This window comes from Varanus komodoensis, unplaced genomic scaffold, assembly GCF_004798865.1.
Source record: "Varanus komodoensis strain SLA01 unplaced genomic scaffold, ASM479886v1 scaffold26, whole genome shotgun sequence".
Classification (NCBI taxonomy): domain Eukaryota; kingdom Metazoa; phylum Chordata; class Lepidosauria; order Squamata; family Varanidae; genus Varanus; species Varanus komodoensis.
In genome coordinates, this window is record NW_025335684.1 from 12,068,156 (window position 1) to 12,084,549 (window position 16,394).

At 44.0% G+C, this 16,394-nt stretch overlaps 1 protein-coding gene across 25 annotated transcripts in view; it reads right to left on the minus strand.

Annotated features, from left to right (window-relative positions):
• Positions 1 to 16,394, minus strand: part of TBC1D24 (TBC1 domain family member 24) — a 49,361-nt gene that overhangs the window by 19,677 nt on the left and 13,290 nt on the right. For 10 of the 25 annotated variants that reach the window (XM_044433237.1, XM_044433227.1, XM_044433223.1 and 7 more), the window contains 6 exons: positions 12,972 to 12,989; positions 9,522 to 9,680; positions 7,479 to 7,542; positions 6,509 to 6,604; positions 4,473 to 4,707; positions 1,253 to 2,911 (listed from right to left, as the gene is read on the minus strand). In XM_044433237.1, coding sequence (XP_044289172.1) covers positions 2,757 to 2,911; positions 4,473 to 4,707; positions 6,509 to 6,604; positions 7,479 to 7,542; positions 9,522 to 9,680; positions 12,972 to 12,989 — 727 coding nt within the window. In that variant the 3' untranslated portion in view covers positions 1,253 to 2,756. Of the gene's footprint in view, positions 1 to 44; positions 2,912 to 4,472; positions 4,708 to 6,508; positions 6,605 to 7,478; positions 7,543 to 9,521; positions 9,681 to 12,971; positions 12,990 to 16,394 lie in introns of those variants that run through there. The other 15 variants (XM_044433238.1, XM_044433234.1, XM_044433228.1 and 12 more) reach the window with 12 other exon arrangements.

Sequence of the window (16,394 nt, forward strand, 5' to 3'; positions counted from 1 at the left end):
AAAAAAAAAAAAAAAAAAAAAAAAAAAAAAAAAAAAAGGTCAGATTTCAGAAGAAAACTAGGATACTTGTTTCATTAAGCAAGAAGAATCTGTTTCAGCGTGAAAGGGAAGAAATGAATCTAGAGGTGATATGCTTTATTTTCCTCACAAGCTAATTGTGGGACGAGCAGCTTAAACATATATGTGCATATTAAAGTTTTCCCAAAATTGAACATATTCCTGAGACAAGATGTTCAACTCATTAAGGAGAACACTGGCTCTCTTTTCTATCCCCACCCTTATATGCAGGAGAAGTCAAGTTTGTTCACTTGTCTTCTCAGTGGGGAATCACAAGGCTCTCAGTGAGCTACAGAAAGTCCCAGTGGTTTCTAGCGCTCATCACACCTCAGAGGGTTAACAATTTGCATCCACTCTTGTGAAATAGCCTGCAGCCTCCCACTACTAACATTCATGATATTTCTTGATGTCTCTAGAATTCTTCTGCCTTCCTCAAACCTGAAAGCATTGCTCTTTAATGTATATTGTGACAAAGAAGGGTGTTTTTGAAAGAAGAAACCATACCGGCGGTCTGACACTTGCTCCTTCCCAGTCATCAAACTCTCACCATTTAAGACAGAAACCTGATGAAACTATCAGCATGCATAATGGTATCATAAGCAGGGTCTGGACTGTAAGACAAGTATCAAGAATTTTACAATTACAAACCATTAACCCAGACACAGCAGCAGCACGAGATGACCCAGGCTGCTTACCGGAACCACTGCAAGCGCTCACATCTTGGAGCAGGACTCCTTCGAGGACCTCGAGCCACATCCCGCCAGCACCGTCATAGCTCTGCTCCAACCAAGTGTGAACAATCTTTTGACTACTCTTTTAGTGTTTGCTAGTAAACTGGCACCATCTTCTGGAGCGGTATGCCAACTGTATGCAAAGCTAGAGCAAGCTCAGTTCAAATTTGCTGGGGATTCCCTTCCACCTTAATGGGACACTTTGGAGATCTTCACTAAGGTCAGCACACAAGTTGCTGCATTCTAGATCAGCACAGGCGTGGCAGAAAAGTCTGCTAGAAATGTCCCTAACAGCACTCTTGCAGTCAACACTTCCCCCAACACAAGCACTTGGGGTTGAGAGTCAAGTGACTTCCACGCCTTCTCCCTATCAGCCTACTAAGAAAGGCAATCATATTTGCTGGCAGGTACGGTTTGGTCCAGACCACTTGAACAGGCAAACAAAAGGATCAAAGCAAACTTACGATAGAGCCCAATGTTATGATGCAGGTTTCTCTCCGGTAGAGACTACTTTCCAGCTTCCAGCTTCCAGGTTACACCTCTTCTTGCTCACATGGCAGTTTCCTGCTGCCAACGCTTGGGCTGATTAGGAATTGTGAAAAATATCCAAGTCTCCCCAGCCGGCCAGATGCTGCATCTGTATCCTTTAACTAGGTGCAGGCATTGCTCACAGCCACCCAGGGTAGAGAAGCAGCAGCCCAAGAGTAAGACGCACCTAGTGGCTGACTCTGCTTACCTGGTAAGCAACCTGTGCGAGGAGGAGGCCCCTGATAAAGAAACAGGCAGAGACTGCAGAACTCTTCATTTACCGGGCAGCTGTCAACTTGCTGAGCAGGGAGACCCTCCTAACGTCTCTAGAAGAAACAGCCACACAGAAGTCATGGGGAAGACTGACAAACGCATTAGCTTTTTGCCTAGCCATGTACACGAACCTTCCTCGGAAGACCATGCCGCAATTCTCGATCAGCTGGCTAATACTGTTTCTTAAGCTCCCCCAGGGTCTTCAAGCACAACAGCTGCGGAGCCAAGGGAGAAACAGTTCTGTGCGTTTTATATACTGCTAGGGCCTTTAGCTGCCTCAATCTACCCCCACCCCCAAAACCATGATATTATTCATGATACCAGGAATGTAAACAGAAATGTAGGGTGTCCGTGTGCTGCATTCAACGGTAGCAGTGCTAACTCGAAGCTACTCGCCTCACTTCACATACTCAGGAATGTTAAATGGACTGGCCATCAGTACAACAGCCGGTTGCCAGGCGCACACACACACACACACACACACACACACACACTTTTAAACAGGTTCTTTAAAGGATCAGGTTCTAGAAATCAATGTCGAGGTTCAGGAGATCCAAATGCACTGCTCTGCACACGAGTTATGTGGCTTTCCTGCCTCCCTTTTCCTACTGCAGCCCCTTGAGGATCAGAGGACCCGGAATGGTGCAGTAGGCAGGTGGCTGGGTTGGAAGAGGGGAGACACATCGGCAACATGATCTAGTCCTGACTGCATGCAAGTCACTTGGGATCCAAGCTCACATTTGTAAGAATAGGAAACTTCTGCAGAACAGGAAAACATATGCTGCTGGTTGAAGCCAGCTATCAACATACATTTGCAAGGATCAGAAACGCATCCGGCCTTCCAAAGCCATAACTCTGTAGCAGCTCTGCATCAGCTGGGTTACTGAAGTGAGGCCAAGTTCTTGTTACCAGAAACATTAGGATATGCACCAAGGTCCACAGAGTAAGAGAAAGTGGCTAAGGATGAATGACTGAGCTCAACAGAAACTGCATATGCAGAATACATCAGCAAAACAACTACACCCCGCATCTAACTGAGCCCCTTAAATGAGCTCTCTGAATGGCAATGGAGCCTAGTGATTTTGTGGGTCCAAAAGTTAGCTTGGCTCCTCCTGCAGTCAGAGTTCGGCTCAGAATGGTAAGGGTTGCTTTGGAGAGGCGGCCTCCTCAACTGCTCATAGTGTCCTTGAAACCCCAGGCCTCCATGATGGCTATTTGGAAGCTTTCAGAGCACAGTGGCTGGTTGTTGAAAGTGTTGCAGTGGCTAGTTCTTCCATGGTTTAGGTCTGCGTCAATGTAGAGCGCCTGACCATCGCCGCCTCCTGCAACGAAAAGACCAGCGTTACGCACCTGCCGTGGACCAACGTGCCAGCAAAGCAAAGACTCCAACCTTGTGTTTGGATGGATTAGTTCTGTTGACTCAGGATGGTCATTTTGTCTGCGTATTGGTGAAAACGCAGGAGAAGTCGCTATGTACATTACTCTCCAGTTCCCTCAGGGAATTGCTGTGGAGTGTGAGTTCATGAATGCGTCAGAATCCATCAAGTGCATAATACATTCAATTAGGGCAGCTTTCAGAAGAGTTTATAGTCAAGGCACACCCATTCTTCACCCATTCTCAGTGTGGAAGTACATATAGGAACTACTACACAATATTCAGCCAAGGTATCGAGTATGAAATAGCTGCTTTTTATAGCAGTGCTTTAAGGATTTGAACAGCAGCTTGAGTTGCTTCTTACTGGGCAATGCAGAATTCTGTTTCTTCTCCACACAGATGGAGCTAACTGTCAGGAGCTTTCTTTTTCAAAACAAAGCCCCCCAAGCCCTCACTCTGATCAGAGTGAATCAAAGCAGAGGTTTTATGATCTTGTAGCAGATGAAGGATCTGCTTGCCCTGGAAGAAATCAGCAGGGGATGCTGGAGCGAGTGGCACAGGAGAAAGCCCTTGCCAGGTGCCAAACAAATGCGTCTCTGTGGCCAAAGGCCTCTCCCGAAGATCTTATTCTTCAGAGCAGGACAATCATGAGACTGGCGGCCCTTTAGAGAGCCAGGTCCTAAGCCATTTTGAGCTTTAAGAGTTAAAACTAACACCACAGGGAAGCAACCGATGAATAGCACAGGGCTTTCAAATAATGTCTAACGTGGTCCCGCTGTATAGCTGCTGCATTTTCTACCAATTGTAGCTTCTGGACACTTCTCAAGAAAAGCCCCATGCAGAGGGCATTGCATGAGTCTAAATGTGGGGTCATCAAATTTGCAAAAAGCTGTATGACTATAGCAGCACAGTTTTACTGAGAGTGCAGTCAAGCATATTCTGACAGGATTTGTCTATCTCTTAGATTTATATCCTGCTTTTTCCTTACACCAAACTCAAAGCAGCTTACATCATTCTCCTGCTCTCCATCTTATCCCCACAACAACCCTGTGAGGTAGACTGGGGTGAGGGTCTGTGACCCAAAATCTCCCATTTGGCCCCATGGCTGAGTGGAGACTAACTAGAACCCTGGTTGCCTGAGTCCCAGTCTCATGCCCTTAACCACTGCACCACAAGGGTTCTCTGCAAGGGAGCTTTGGCATATTCTGCATGTTAACCTCCCTGCACCAAAAACAAGGAAACCAAACAAAGTTCTATGCGAGATGCCTGTCTCTATCAGCAAGTTAGTTTTAGAAATCGTTGGCACTGCGAGCCTAAACTTTGCATGATACCACATAGAAGCATTTTGCCAGCTCATTTTTCATTTTGACGTTTATGTTAAGGTGACTTAAGTCAAATCACACATGGAAGGGGAAAAGCATGTAGTTTACATGCATCCACGAGAACTATGCCAATACACTCATTTCCCTTTCTAGAACCATGAAGAGTAACAAGCAGAGCACAGTTACCTATGATGATACATTCAACGTCACCAGCCATGAACATGGATGCGGCTTTGGAAGGCAGGTTGAAGTGCCGGGCAGAAAGGAAGGGGGAAAGACGATCTGAAGGATCAGAGGGGAGGCTGGTGGAGGATGGCGGGTCCGATATCTTGGAAGAATTGTTTCCTTGTTCTGATCCAGTCAGAGCGAGTTCTGGGTGCTTTATTATCACCCACTCATAACGTTCCACTTCAGGCACCAGCTGCAGAGAGAAGCGAATTCAGCAGGAAATTCACTGAAGACAACAAGCTTCACTTGTGGGTTCTCCTTCCATTGTGAGATAGGAGTAGTAGCACATATGAAGAAGGGAAGTTCTATTTGTACCCTGATGTTTAGAAAACTCAGACCAGCTTTCATGCTGGTCCTCAGGCAGGTGTAGGTTATTATGTATTATTTCAGTTCTATACCACTCTGTTGTTGAAGCTCTTCAGGATTTCTATAACCATCCAATATCTAAAGCTTCATGAGTGGTTGATCAGGTTACTGGTTGTACAGTATTTCAGATTGCTCGGCAGGCAATATACAGGGTTATTTTTCTAGGAAGCAAAGACATATGTATTTGTTGAGAAAAGCTGTATTTCTCACCTATACTGCTTCAGAGTCTTGTAAAGAACAGTGATTCTACTCAAAGACCCCCACTTTAAAAGGCAAGGATTTCTCCATTAAAAGAATCTTTGCCATGATACTTTCTTTTTCTTCATTTTGACACGTCAGTTTTGATAGCTCACCAGCAATGTGTGAGCTCCAGCACTAGACTATGTGCCTTGGTCTTTTGTCCCAAGTTTTTAAATTTAAAATGTCTACGCATCCTAGTCTGGGAAATGGCAGGTTGTTCACCTGCAACTGTTGTTCTTCGAGTGGTCATGTGTGATGCACAGAGACCACAACGAAGAACAATACAATGAACACAGCTGCAGAGAACTGTGGTATGCAGTGAATAAAAAGCAAATCGAGTTGTTTGGATTTTTAGGTAGTCCCAGCAAAGTTATTATACTGCTACTACTTCTGGGTTTTTTAGTGCATGGCAACCTGAAATTTTTGTCAGTCAAGTATCTCAGTGCATCACAGAACAGCTTTTAAAACCAGGAAAAACAACTGTAAGCAGGAGGCAAAAGGGATCTGGACAACTTGAAAGAGACCCACAAATGGGATGGGGAGAAAAGAAAAAAGAACAGTTCTCAGGGAACCTAAAAAAGAAAGTCTGATAAATTGACAGATCAGTACAGAAGAAGACTCCTCTCATGGATCTAATCAAGATATGGTCAGGAAAACACCAGCAAAAGCATGTGCTTTCAAGATCCGTGATTCACATCCATAAAGCTAATAACAATTCTTAGGATGCCAAACAAGAATACCCTTGTAATGGCACCCACTGACAACCATAAAGTGACCTTTATGACCTATAAAGCCCTCAACAGCTTGGGACCTGGGTATCTAAAGGAACGCTTGCGTCCATATATGCCCTCCCGCCCCTTGAGATCAGCAACAGATGCCCTTCTCCGGGAACCCTCTGTGAATGATATTGGGAGGGCGAGTACCCAGAGGAGGGCTTTCTCTGCGGTGGCGCCCCATCTATGGAATGCGCTCCTCAGAGAGGTCCGCCTGGCACTGTCATTATTTGTTTTTCGGTGCCAAGCTAAGACCTTTTTATTTAAAACTTATTTTAAGTGTTAAATTATTTGTATTTATAGGATTTTAAATTTTTAGCTGAGATACACCAGAGGTTTTTAAATAATTTTTATTGTTATATTGTTATTTATTTATGTATTTTGTTTCTGTTGTGAGCTGCCCCGAGGCTTCGTTACGATGGAGGCGGCATAAAAATGTTTTAAATAAATAAATAAACAAACCACAATTTAGGGATGCATCTAAGTACTGGATCAGAACCTTATTCAAGAGCTCTGGTCCTGTAACTGACCAGTTACGAAGCTGCTTTCCTCACGAGAGTGACAGAGAGGGAGAGAGTGCATGCAAGCAAGCAAGCAACCACAACTGCTTCTTACTCGGAACACAAAGCATTCTCCTGTCCCAAAGAAACTCAGCTTGTTTCCTCCTCGTCTGCGTTCACTCCAGTCAGTTGATAAATAAGCACCACAGACCTAGGATGGGAAACAGTTACTGTTTTAGGAAAAATTCATCTTAATCCATTTAATTCTGTTTCACTGCTGAATGTTCTCAAAACGGGTAGATTAAGGACATTTCACTATATATTTTTAAGTATGCACTAAACATGAAATGTAATAAGCATCCATGCACCCTGCAGGTAAATTTGTCAGGGAGGTGCGCGTTGCTGCAGCTTCCTGCTCAGCGAACGCCCTCCCTGCCAGGAAGGTCTGCTGCCGCCGCTCCACCACCTCCAGCCCTTGGTTTGGAAAACCCCACCAGCCGCTCTCTCACTGTGACATTTGCTGCTGCAGGACAGCAGCCAGTGGAGTCCTTCAGGGCAGCTGCCCATCCTGCCTCCCACGCTGCATGGGCCGCTCTTCCTTGCTTCTGCTGTTGCTGAAGTGGCTTTGTAGGGAGCTGCCTGGCCAGGAGAAGGAACTGCAGGGTCCTTCCAGGACCTGGACAAGTTCTCATGAAAGCCCAGCAGCCACTTCCTCTAGCAGGGGTGCAATGTGGAGGGGCAGGTGTTCTCTCACCTGAGGTGCTAGGACTGATTTTCTCCAACACCTCAAGTCCTAAAGGCAGAAGGAGGGACTATGAAAAACAAATAGCTGTGACATATATTTTGTCAAAATATATATTGACAAAAGAAATGCCATCAAGGACAAATGAGTTAGCGGACACCAGGAAAAAGTTACGTACGACAAAGAACGTTAAATTGCGAAATACATGACTATAACAGGAATTTCTAAGGCGCTGTTTGTTTCTTTTGCCTGTGGGAGCTACAGTAATGTGACAGCCACCAGTTTAGTTAATCCTATGACATTTAGTCCTATAAAACCAGTGCTAGTCATCCTACCAACTTACCTCTTGAGTGGTGGTCTTAATGAGAAGTAGAGTTGGTTCATGTCCCTCACAATGTGAATAGAACCTGATACAAATATAAAAGATGCCTTCTTAGTGAAGCACAACCTTGTTTGCCTCAGCACTTTCCACAAGAGGGTTTTTTTCATCCCCATCTTCTTCTTTTCATTTCTATGCCTGTCAAGTGTCAGCCCACACACTTCTGCTTTGGAGAGTCACAAGGACTAAGGGATACCGGACCCATGAAGCTTAAGTTCCTGAACAGTTTCCCATTTGTTTGAAACAACTTAGTGCACTTATACATGATCCCAAAATAAACTGTGGCTTACCCTTTGCCTCTGCTTCAAGATGCACAACAATTTTCCCCAGGTGAAACCACTGTTTTCATGCAATGCTTTTTAATAGGTGATGACCCCAGATGTCAATTAGAAAATAAGGAACAGGGTGCGTGGGCTCGAACTAAGCTTTTGGCCATGCGAGTCATCACTCCTACGGGTTGTGGTAAGTATGTTCTAAAATAAGGCTGGGAAGACATATGCTTTGCAGGATCTACTCTGTGTTTCGCTAGATTCCGGAGGTCCAGCAGCATGAGTCAGATGGACAACCGTGGCTCAGCAAGGTCTCTCTGAGCACATGCTCAGAGCAGAGACAGGAACTTGCCCACAAATGCTTGCTATTCTAATTGCTGCTACTGCAGCTTTTCCAAAAGGGACAGACTGGCTTTTCCTGCAATAGCTGGCATGACCTTTTTGTGTAAAGTCTACCCCTCAGTTACACCTCTCTTGCTACACGGTGGACCAACAAGGCTAAAGAAGGCACAGCACTATATGACATCGCCCCCCCCCCCCCCAATTTGTTTAAAATCATCTACACAAAACCTTACTCTAGGGAATGTTTTTGAGGACCAGAGAGGCAATCCTACCACTTCAGGACAGAGGTGCTGGTAATACAGAACTCGCAACAGCTGGAATATTACTGATTTGCTTGAATGCCTGTTAACTGCTTCACCTAAGAGGCACCTAGAAGATCAAGTCAAGGACGCAGTGCAGATCTATATCAGGAGAGCTAGTAGCCACTTCTGCATCGGCACAGCCTTAGCAGCTGAGAGCGGGCGTTGTGTCAGTGTGAAGCAGCACCAGGACATGGTGATTGTACCCGTGCTGCTTCCAATTTATTTCCCCCATGTGGTGTCCCAAGACTAACTTGGCCTCTCCACATAGAATATTTTATAGACCAGCCCTATGATGCTTCCAGAGAAGAGTAGTGAGTTTATCAAATAAAAAGTTCTTGCAGGGAAATGGAAATAATTTGCAGTCAAGTCCATTTCCTTTGACTAACTGTTTGCAGGCTAAGTAAAGGTACATTTACATGCACCTTTTCAAACAGAATGAGATTGTGCTAGGCAGCAGTAATTTCAGTCACAAAGCTTGTTATTTTAGCACATGTAGGTGCAAGACAACAAGAATAGTTTACTCTTCTTCTACACTGCCTGAACTATAATTAGTCACATTTGGAGATCTCAAAAGCCTGCACATTAGGTAGCCTTTGAGCTGGCCTAATAAAAGAATTCCACAAATATGGATTTGGGAATTCTTTGTATGGCCGACATGGCAACCTTTGCTTTTTCATGCATCAGATATTGCTGTATTAAGGTACTGGTGTGTTTGAAAAGCTGTGTGGAAGCACACAGAGAGAGATAGCATCTTCTGGTCTGATAGAACAATTTTTCTCCACAGTGAATAGGCCTGTTGGGCATTGTCAAAGCTTCTCCACGCTTAGCAGCACATTTAATCCTCCAAGTGAAACCAATCATTTTCTAACGACATACACAGGAGTCATTATAGATGTTTCTTAAGGAAGAGCAGACTGATGTGCCCTGGCACCAACGCTGCCACTGGCACACTGCGGATATACAAATGCAGCCACTGGCAAGGCAGCTCTCAGGCAAGTGGGCAGTGCATCAGACGTAAGATGAACCCACAGCACAGCGCCTTCACTACCACCCTAAGCCTAAGCCTTTTTAGAATTTAAGTCAGAACTATTAACCTGCTTAGGCTGCAGCCATGCTCTGAGGTGGTGAAAAGCAAGAGTGGCTGGCACAGTGCAAAGCGTTCCGGAATCCATGACCAGATGTCTCTCATCTTCTTGACGTCGACAATTTCAGATTTGAAGTTCTCAGCATGAACAGCCAAATGGACGTTTTGTCTGCAGAACAACAGCAAGAGGTATTGGGAAACAATGTAAGAGCAATGGGTAAAGCAAATGCTGCCCAACTGAGGCCTTGCCTGGGTGCCTGTGGCAAGAAAGCATCACTTCTAGGCACCCAGAAGTCAGAAAAGCATTTGCAAGTTAGAACCTTTTGCATTTTCCTTTGCTTCTGGAGACGTTCCGATACAGATATGTTCAATCTGGAAGGCTAGTAATTTTATGGATAAAAAGAGGGCTGGCCCACACAGCAGAAAAATAAAATTGCTAAGCATCTCTGTATTTGGGGATGCCATTTGCCCATGGCTAGAAGGTGGGATGATGTGTAATAAAGGAGTGGTTTTAGCTCTGTATAAGGCAGTACCAGGTTGAAGATTCTAAATACCCCTAAAGGGGAATGAGGGTCCTGGTAACAACATTCTAAACTATGGATTATTTTACATGAACAACAAAAAAGTATGCTCTGTATCTGAGGTCTATAAGTATACGTGGTTTTCAGTGTCTCTGAAGAACAGAGTTATAATACTTGATAGGACGTTTGGGATATTTAAAAAAAATGGAGTAAGGAGTTATTTTAATTGACTGGCTTTGCCCTTCCATGGTTTTCCTACAGATTTTGTGACACTGTTTGTAAGTTTACACACCAAAGCCATTGGAAGATAAACTTAAGTTTCTGTGTAAAAGCCAGAAAGGATTGCTGCAGCTCAAAACCAGTTAAACCAGCAAGATATAGTAGCCTAGTTTTACTGGAGAACACTGTAGCAAGATCACAGTGACAGTGAGAATGAGCAGTTGCTTGAAAGGGGAGCAGAAGATTCTGTGAAAGTTCTACAGACCACCCAAGGAAATCTTCTTCCAGCAATTGCCCTCATTTAAGAGGAGTTCTGAATGCACTGCATTGTGTAAAACCCCATGCCCACAGAACTATTGTCATATCCATGGGATTAAAGAACCCACAAATGTTTCAGCTAAACCAAGACACTGAAGACCCAGGCATAAGCAGGAGGACTGGGGTACAGAAACATACATAAGCCAATGACAAGCTGGTGCAGCCATTTCTGTTTGACAGTCAAGATGCAGGTTTTTCAGCTTGTAAAAGATGTATGCAAAGCCATGCCACGGAAGAAGCCAAACTGTGAAGATGTTATTCAACATGCTAGGAGAAAGGGTTGAAATGCAGGAGACAGCTTTTCCCTTTTCTCTCTACAACAAGATGGCCAGGTTTATTGGCACCTGCTAACATCTGTCCACCACCCATTTTTTAAGCAAATTAATTACTTATGGCAGCGTGGATTGCCAGGAAACAGGTTCCTGTGGGTGCAGGAAACTATGGGCTCAAAGGAGTTGCTTAGTGTGTTGCCTTACACTCAAGACTTTGGGACAGGTTCCTTGTCCTTTGCCATATGTCCTACAGCACCCATTTTTTGATGGAGCTCATGGTTAAAGGTAGAACTCCTATCACGCTGGATACTATGGCTACCAAAATGGGTATCCCAAAAGCACAGCTGTATGAGAAATGGCCATTATGCCCCCCTTTTCTAAGCCACACGAACTGTTCTCAATCAGAAGTCTCAATCAAACTGAGCAGCTGAAACCTCCAAACCACTGGCACCAGTATCTAAGGCCTGGAGAGTTCCTTCATCATCTCCACAGAACCTTCAGAAATGCTTTTACGTATCATGTTTCACTTACTTTTTCACTTTTATATATTACATTTCACTCACTGCTGACAGACAGAAGTAAAAGATATTTTTTAAATAAAATTATCTGCTAGGTTAGTATTCTTTTTTAATGAGGTGGTTAATAAGCTGTCCTGCTCATAAGCCTACAAAGCCAGTTATGCACTCCTCAGCGCAGCACAGACAAGTCTGCTTCATAAGACACCAGAACTGTCAGCCCATATACCCAAGAAAGAAGGCTTGCGTGCTCTGGGCAGCAACTTCGAGCAGCATACTTGCAATAGCACAATGTACTCCAGCTGCTTACTGAGAGAGAAAGCAGGATGGAGGAGGCTGTGCTCTCCCAAGATGAAGACTAGGCAGCAAAACCCTCAGGGTGACATGGATTTGCTGGTGGGAAGAAGCAATCTGTACGTTTGTGATGGGTAAGAATGCCAACTGGGGAAAAAAGGCAATCCTGAAACATGACAGAGGCAGACCCGGCTTAGAGGATATAAATTAAGGAAGTTTGGCAAGCCTCAGATAAAGGTTCATCTAGCAACTCTTTCCCCCATCTATCTCAAAAAGGCTCTGTGGAAAGGAAAAAGAAATATGACAAATACGGAGGGACTGAGTCAGAGAATAAGAGCAGGAATAAGCAGATGGCAGGAAAGAGAGCGAGACCAGAAGAGAGCTAGGACAAGAAATAGCGGCTGCAGCACCTGCTTCGCATGCGAAGGGCCCGGGTACAATCACTGGCACCTCCTGGCCGAAACCACGGACAGCTGCTGCAAGTCAAAATGTACAGTGCTAGGCTAGACAGACCAATTGAGGGTCTGATTCAGAACAAAGCAGCTTTCTGTGTGTGCTCCATGACAGCACAGTGGATTTAAGACTTGTTCTAAGAGGAGGGAACAGAGCACAGAGTTAGGAGCAAGGGAATGAGACAAGATACCAGGAAATGCATGCACATGACTAAATAGAAGGGAGGTAGTTCATGTTCAGCGTTCCACTACAGATGCTTGACAAGAGATAGGACTGTAGGGCAGGGCAGTTGCTCCTCCACAGCGGCCCATCCTTAGTCTTCCGAACACCTTCAGAGAAAGATAAGCGGCAAAGAAAACCTCTAAGCGGGAGGGGCAATATGCCTGTAAGAAAACAACTTGTCCAAATACACCTCCCAAAAGATACGGCCATTTGAATGCTCATTCCAGGATGTTTTGCCAGCTACTATTTTCAAAACAATTTTTATCTGCTTATACAAAGAGCAACTTCATGTTTAACAGCATGCCCCTCATTAACTCTTTGCCAACAAGGAATGTGGCTCTCCTTGGATTAGTACTGTGTCCGGAAGAGACTTATTCATTTAAAGCAGTGAAATCCATGAGTTTTATAACAGTACAGGGAAAGAAGGCTAGAGTAGAGTGCAGGCCATGTATACCCAGCTTGACAGCAAGGCTAAAGAAAAGTTTGGAAAGACATTCCTGACACCCCCCTCCCCGCATGGCCACCTGATGCTGCAGCAAGTACTGCTGTAAACACCCCAGCACCAGCAGTCTGTATAACCATTAGGAAATGAAGCTAAGGCAGATGCGAGAAGTGCAACATGAGGATTCAAATAATAAAAACCTACCTTTTGGGGGATGCAATGCTGCAAAGAGGAGGGAGCAGCAGATATGGAATTGACAGAACAAGAAGGCACAGGGAGGGAGACAAAAAAGAGAAATCAAGAACAGATCAGCATTTCATACACCCCCACCAAGGTGGGTAGAAGAAACCTACAGAGAAACACACAGAATAAGATTTAGATCAAACAAAAATGAGGTTGAAGAATAGTTAAGCATTCAGCACTCAGTTCGAAAATGCTTTTCTGTTGCCTAAATTCTCTGATCACATTTTTAATGCAGTGTTTCTCCACATAACTTCTAACTGCCCCTTCTACTTTGCTCAGATACTGGGATTTATTTATTTTTTTGATGCACATGGAGTGTCAGTAGTGCCTCTGTAGACTATAATAAAATGTGTCTTATTCATTCCTTTTAGCAAGTCACTGTAGAAGGTTGTAGAAGGCAGTATGGAAAAGAACCAACAGTTTCTAGACAATGGCTTATCTTTGGGTCCTCACCCCTGATAATTTGAGAGCACTGAGAGTGTTAAAGGTATTATTTTGTTGTGCTGGGCAAGGATATCCATCTGCCACAAGCATTCCTTTCCTTGTTGTTAGCCCTGTTCTTGCTGAAATCCCAGCAAGCAAACGCTTCTACATTTCATTGCTTTAATAACATTCATACACTTTCAGACTTTTTCACTGAAAAAATAACTATCTGTTTAAAAATGAGGCAGGATTTTATAAGGGCCGTACTGACTGATTTTATCCTAGCAATTTTTAAGCTGAAAAGAAGGAGCATCTTGTGCTGCGACTAAACAAAGCACAGCACAGTGTATGAAACTGTACTTTAAGTAATCAGACAGACTGCGCAATATACAGGCTTGGAAATAAACATTGTACTGATTGATGGTTATAAACTACTACATTGCACTTGTAGAGGTTTTGCCTCTCCAGCAATACAAATAACTGGGTGGAGTATTGAGCAATAAAAAGCTTGAACCGTGCCAAGCAGTGGGGCTTGGCATGATACCTTCACCCCAGCCCTGCACCTTTGCCTGCTCAGACCTTGCTGCAGCCCCATCTCAAGTCACTGACATCCAAGAAGATGAGCTAAAAGTTGTAGATTTGGATATAGCTGTGTCGTGACTTGACCTGATCACAGCCCAGGTATTTCTGGCTTAAGATTTGGGGCAGGTGGCATTCCCAACGGTTCAGCAAGGTGATTTTCCTTGCAGCGTTTTGCACTCATGAAATAAGCTAGTGAGGTGTAGTGGTTAACATGTCGAACTGGGACTTGGGAAACTTGGGTTCTAGACCTCACTTAACGATGAAGTTCTCAGCGTAACCCATCGCACAGGCTTGCTGGGAGAATACGGTGGCAAGGAGGAAGAGGATTGTGTAAACTGCCTTGGGTTCCCTGCAGGAAAAGGGTAAGATTTAAATACAATAAATACATGAGCCATGATTATCGGGCTGCATCCGAGTGATTTGAAATTTTACATTTTTGGGCAGTCAGCAACTAGGAAGCACTTCCTCCACTCAAGTTTCTGAAATTACAGAACACCAGCTGCTTTTCAGATTAAAAAGCAGCAAGTTCCCATGCGTCTTCTTGGCCCTTGGCCTTGTCCCACTTCTAGAGATAAATGGAACGTGCAAAACATGGCCCCAACCCTCTGAAACAGTAACAGTGCCTTCAAGAATGGAGAGGCTTTTATGTATTTAGGAATACTCTGCAGTACTGAGTACTTTGGGGATATTTTGATCAAGGGCCACATGCACATTGTCCAGCCAATTTTTCCATCCTTTCAGCCATATTCCTCTTGATTCTACCCCATCCTTGCCCCATTTCTCTCATTAGTGGACACTAAAGCATCAGGACATTTGACTTTAGGGAGTTCATAGTCATAGTTATACTTTACCAGATGCTCTTTCCATTTACCTAATAGCCACACAGCTTGCACATGAAAACTGTCTGTATTTTCAAAGACCCCTTTCTCCTGCAGGAACTTCTATTGTAAAAGTGATGTACACAAGAAAGAAATAAGAAATTTGATTTCAGGAAAAAAGATCAGCCGGGAAGATTCAATGGGGCAGGCAACAGGAGGTGAAACACATTTGGCAAAACAGTCAGAATTCAAGCTCTCAGAGTCAGAATTCAACAGCTCAGCTCATCCGCTGTTTCTGACTGTAAAGTCTAATTGAGGCAAATATCCTCAAACACTGAAGAAGGGGAGGCAGTAAACATGTTTGAGGGCTTGTAATTTCTAGGCATTCATGCAATTACCCAGCCTGATAGTATTCTATGCTTCTACTGAGTTGCTCTAGCACTACAGAGAAAGTACAACTTCTAGTCAATGCATCTATTCATGGATGTGTTGCAACTATTACTAGGACAGTGGGAAAGATAGTAGGAAGAACCATTTGGGGGCATTGACAAGGTGAACCTTGTTTCAATTTAGCTTACGGTCTTGGCTTGGTATTGCCCCATGCCCTTTGTTCCTTTGCTCCAGTGAGGCTGGCCGTTTCAGATTAATCTTAATTTGATTTTATACTGCACGTTCTATCTGATGAACTCAGAGGACCAACATGTTTATGTGGCCAATCTCGGAGTGAACCATGTGTCATACACAAACATATCTATCAAAACCTTCAAAATCTTAGAAGGCTATGATATTGAGTGGAAGAACAGCAGAAGGGAAGGGGAGCTGGTGCGTGTTCTTTCTGGCTGTTTTCTATTCAAAATCATCTACCCCAGCTGTTTTCCTGCTGGGTATTCACTCCTGGAACTCTATAGGAAGAAAGCAGATGAGGGCAACTTTGAACAGAAAATAGAATCGGGGAGAAGCTAGAGCACCCTCTTTCCTACAGTGCCCAGAATTCCAGACCCTGGTACTGCTTTTCAATCTCCAGTTGCATTTGCTTTCTCTTACAATTATCCTGTGTATTTCACAGTGGCCTCCAAATATAACAGCCCCTGATGCTTTTGCTTTACCTGCCTTCTGGTTCCTTATTTATTCAACATATTTCTATCTTAACTTTTCATTATTTTTAAAATGCTCATGGCAGCTTGCAACACCACACACCTCACATTTTTATAAAATACCAGATTTAAAGTCAGAAACATAGACAAGAAGTTCAGTGGGCCAGCAGAGTAACTTCACCTTTGAAGGCCAGAAGTCTGTTGAAAGAGAAAGATCTTTACCATTTTGGGGGATAGGGAAAAATGTACAGCACAGCTTCCTTTATAGGACATTCTTTGGATATGGCCACAGTCCAGACCCCATTAACATGCCTGGCTGCCTCAGCAGCCAACAAATGCAAAAACTAGACATTTTAGTAGATTTCAGTGAAGGTGCAGGTTGGAGATCATCCATCTCTGAAAGCCCAATTACTAGAAAATAAGCACATATACGCATCAAACGGTGACGCGCATGGTTCCCACAGACC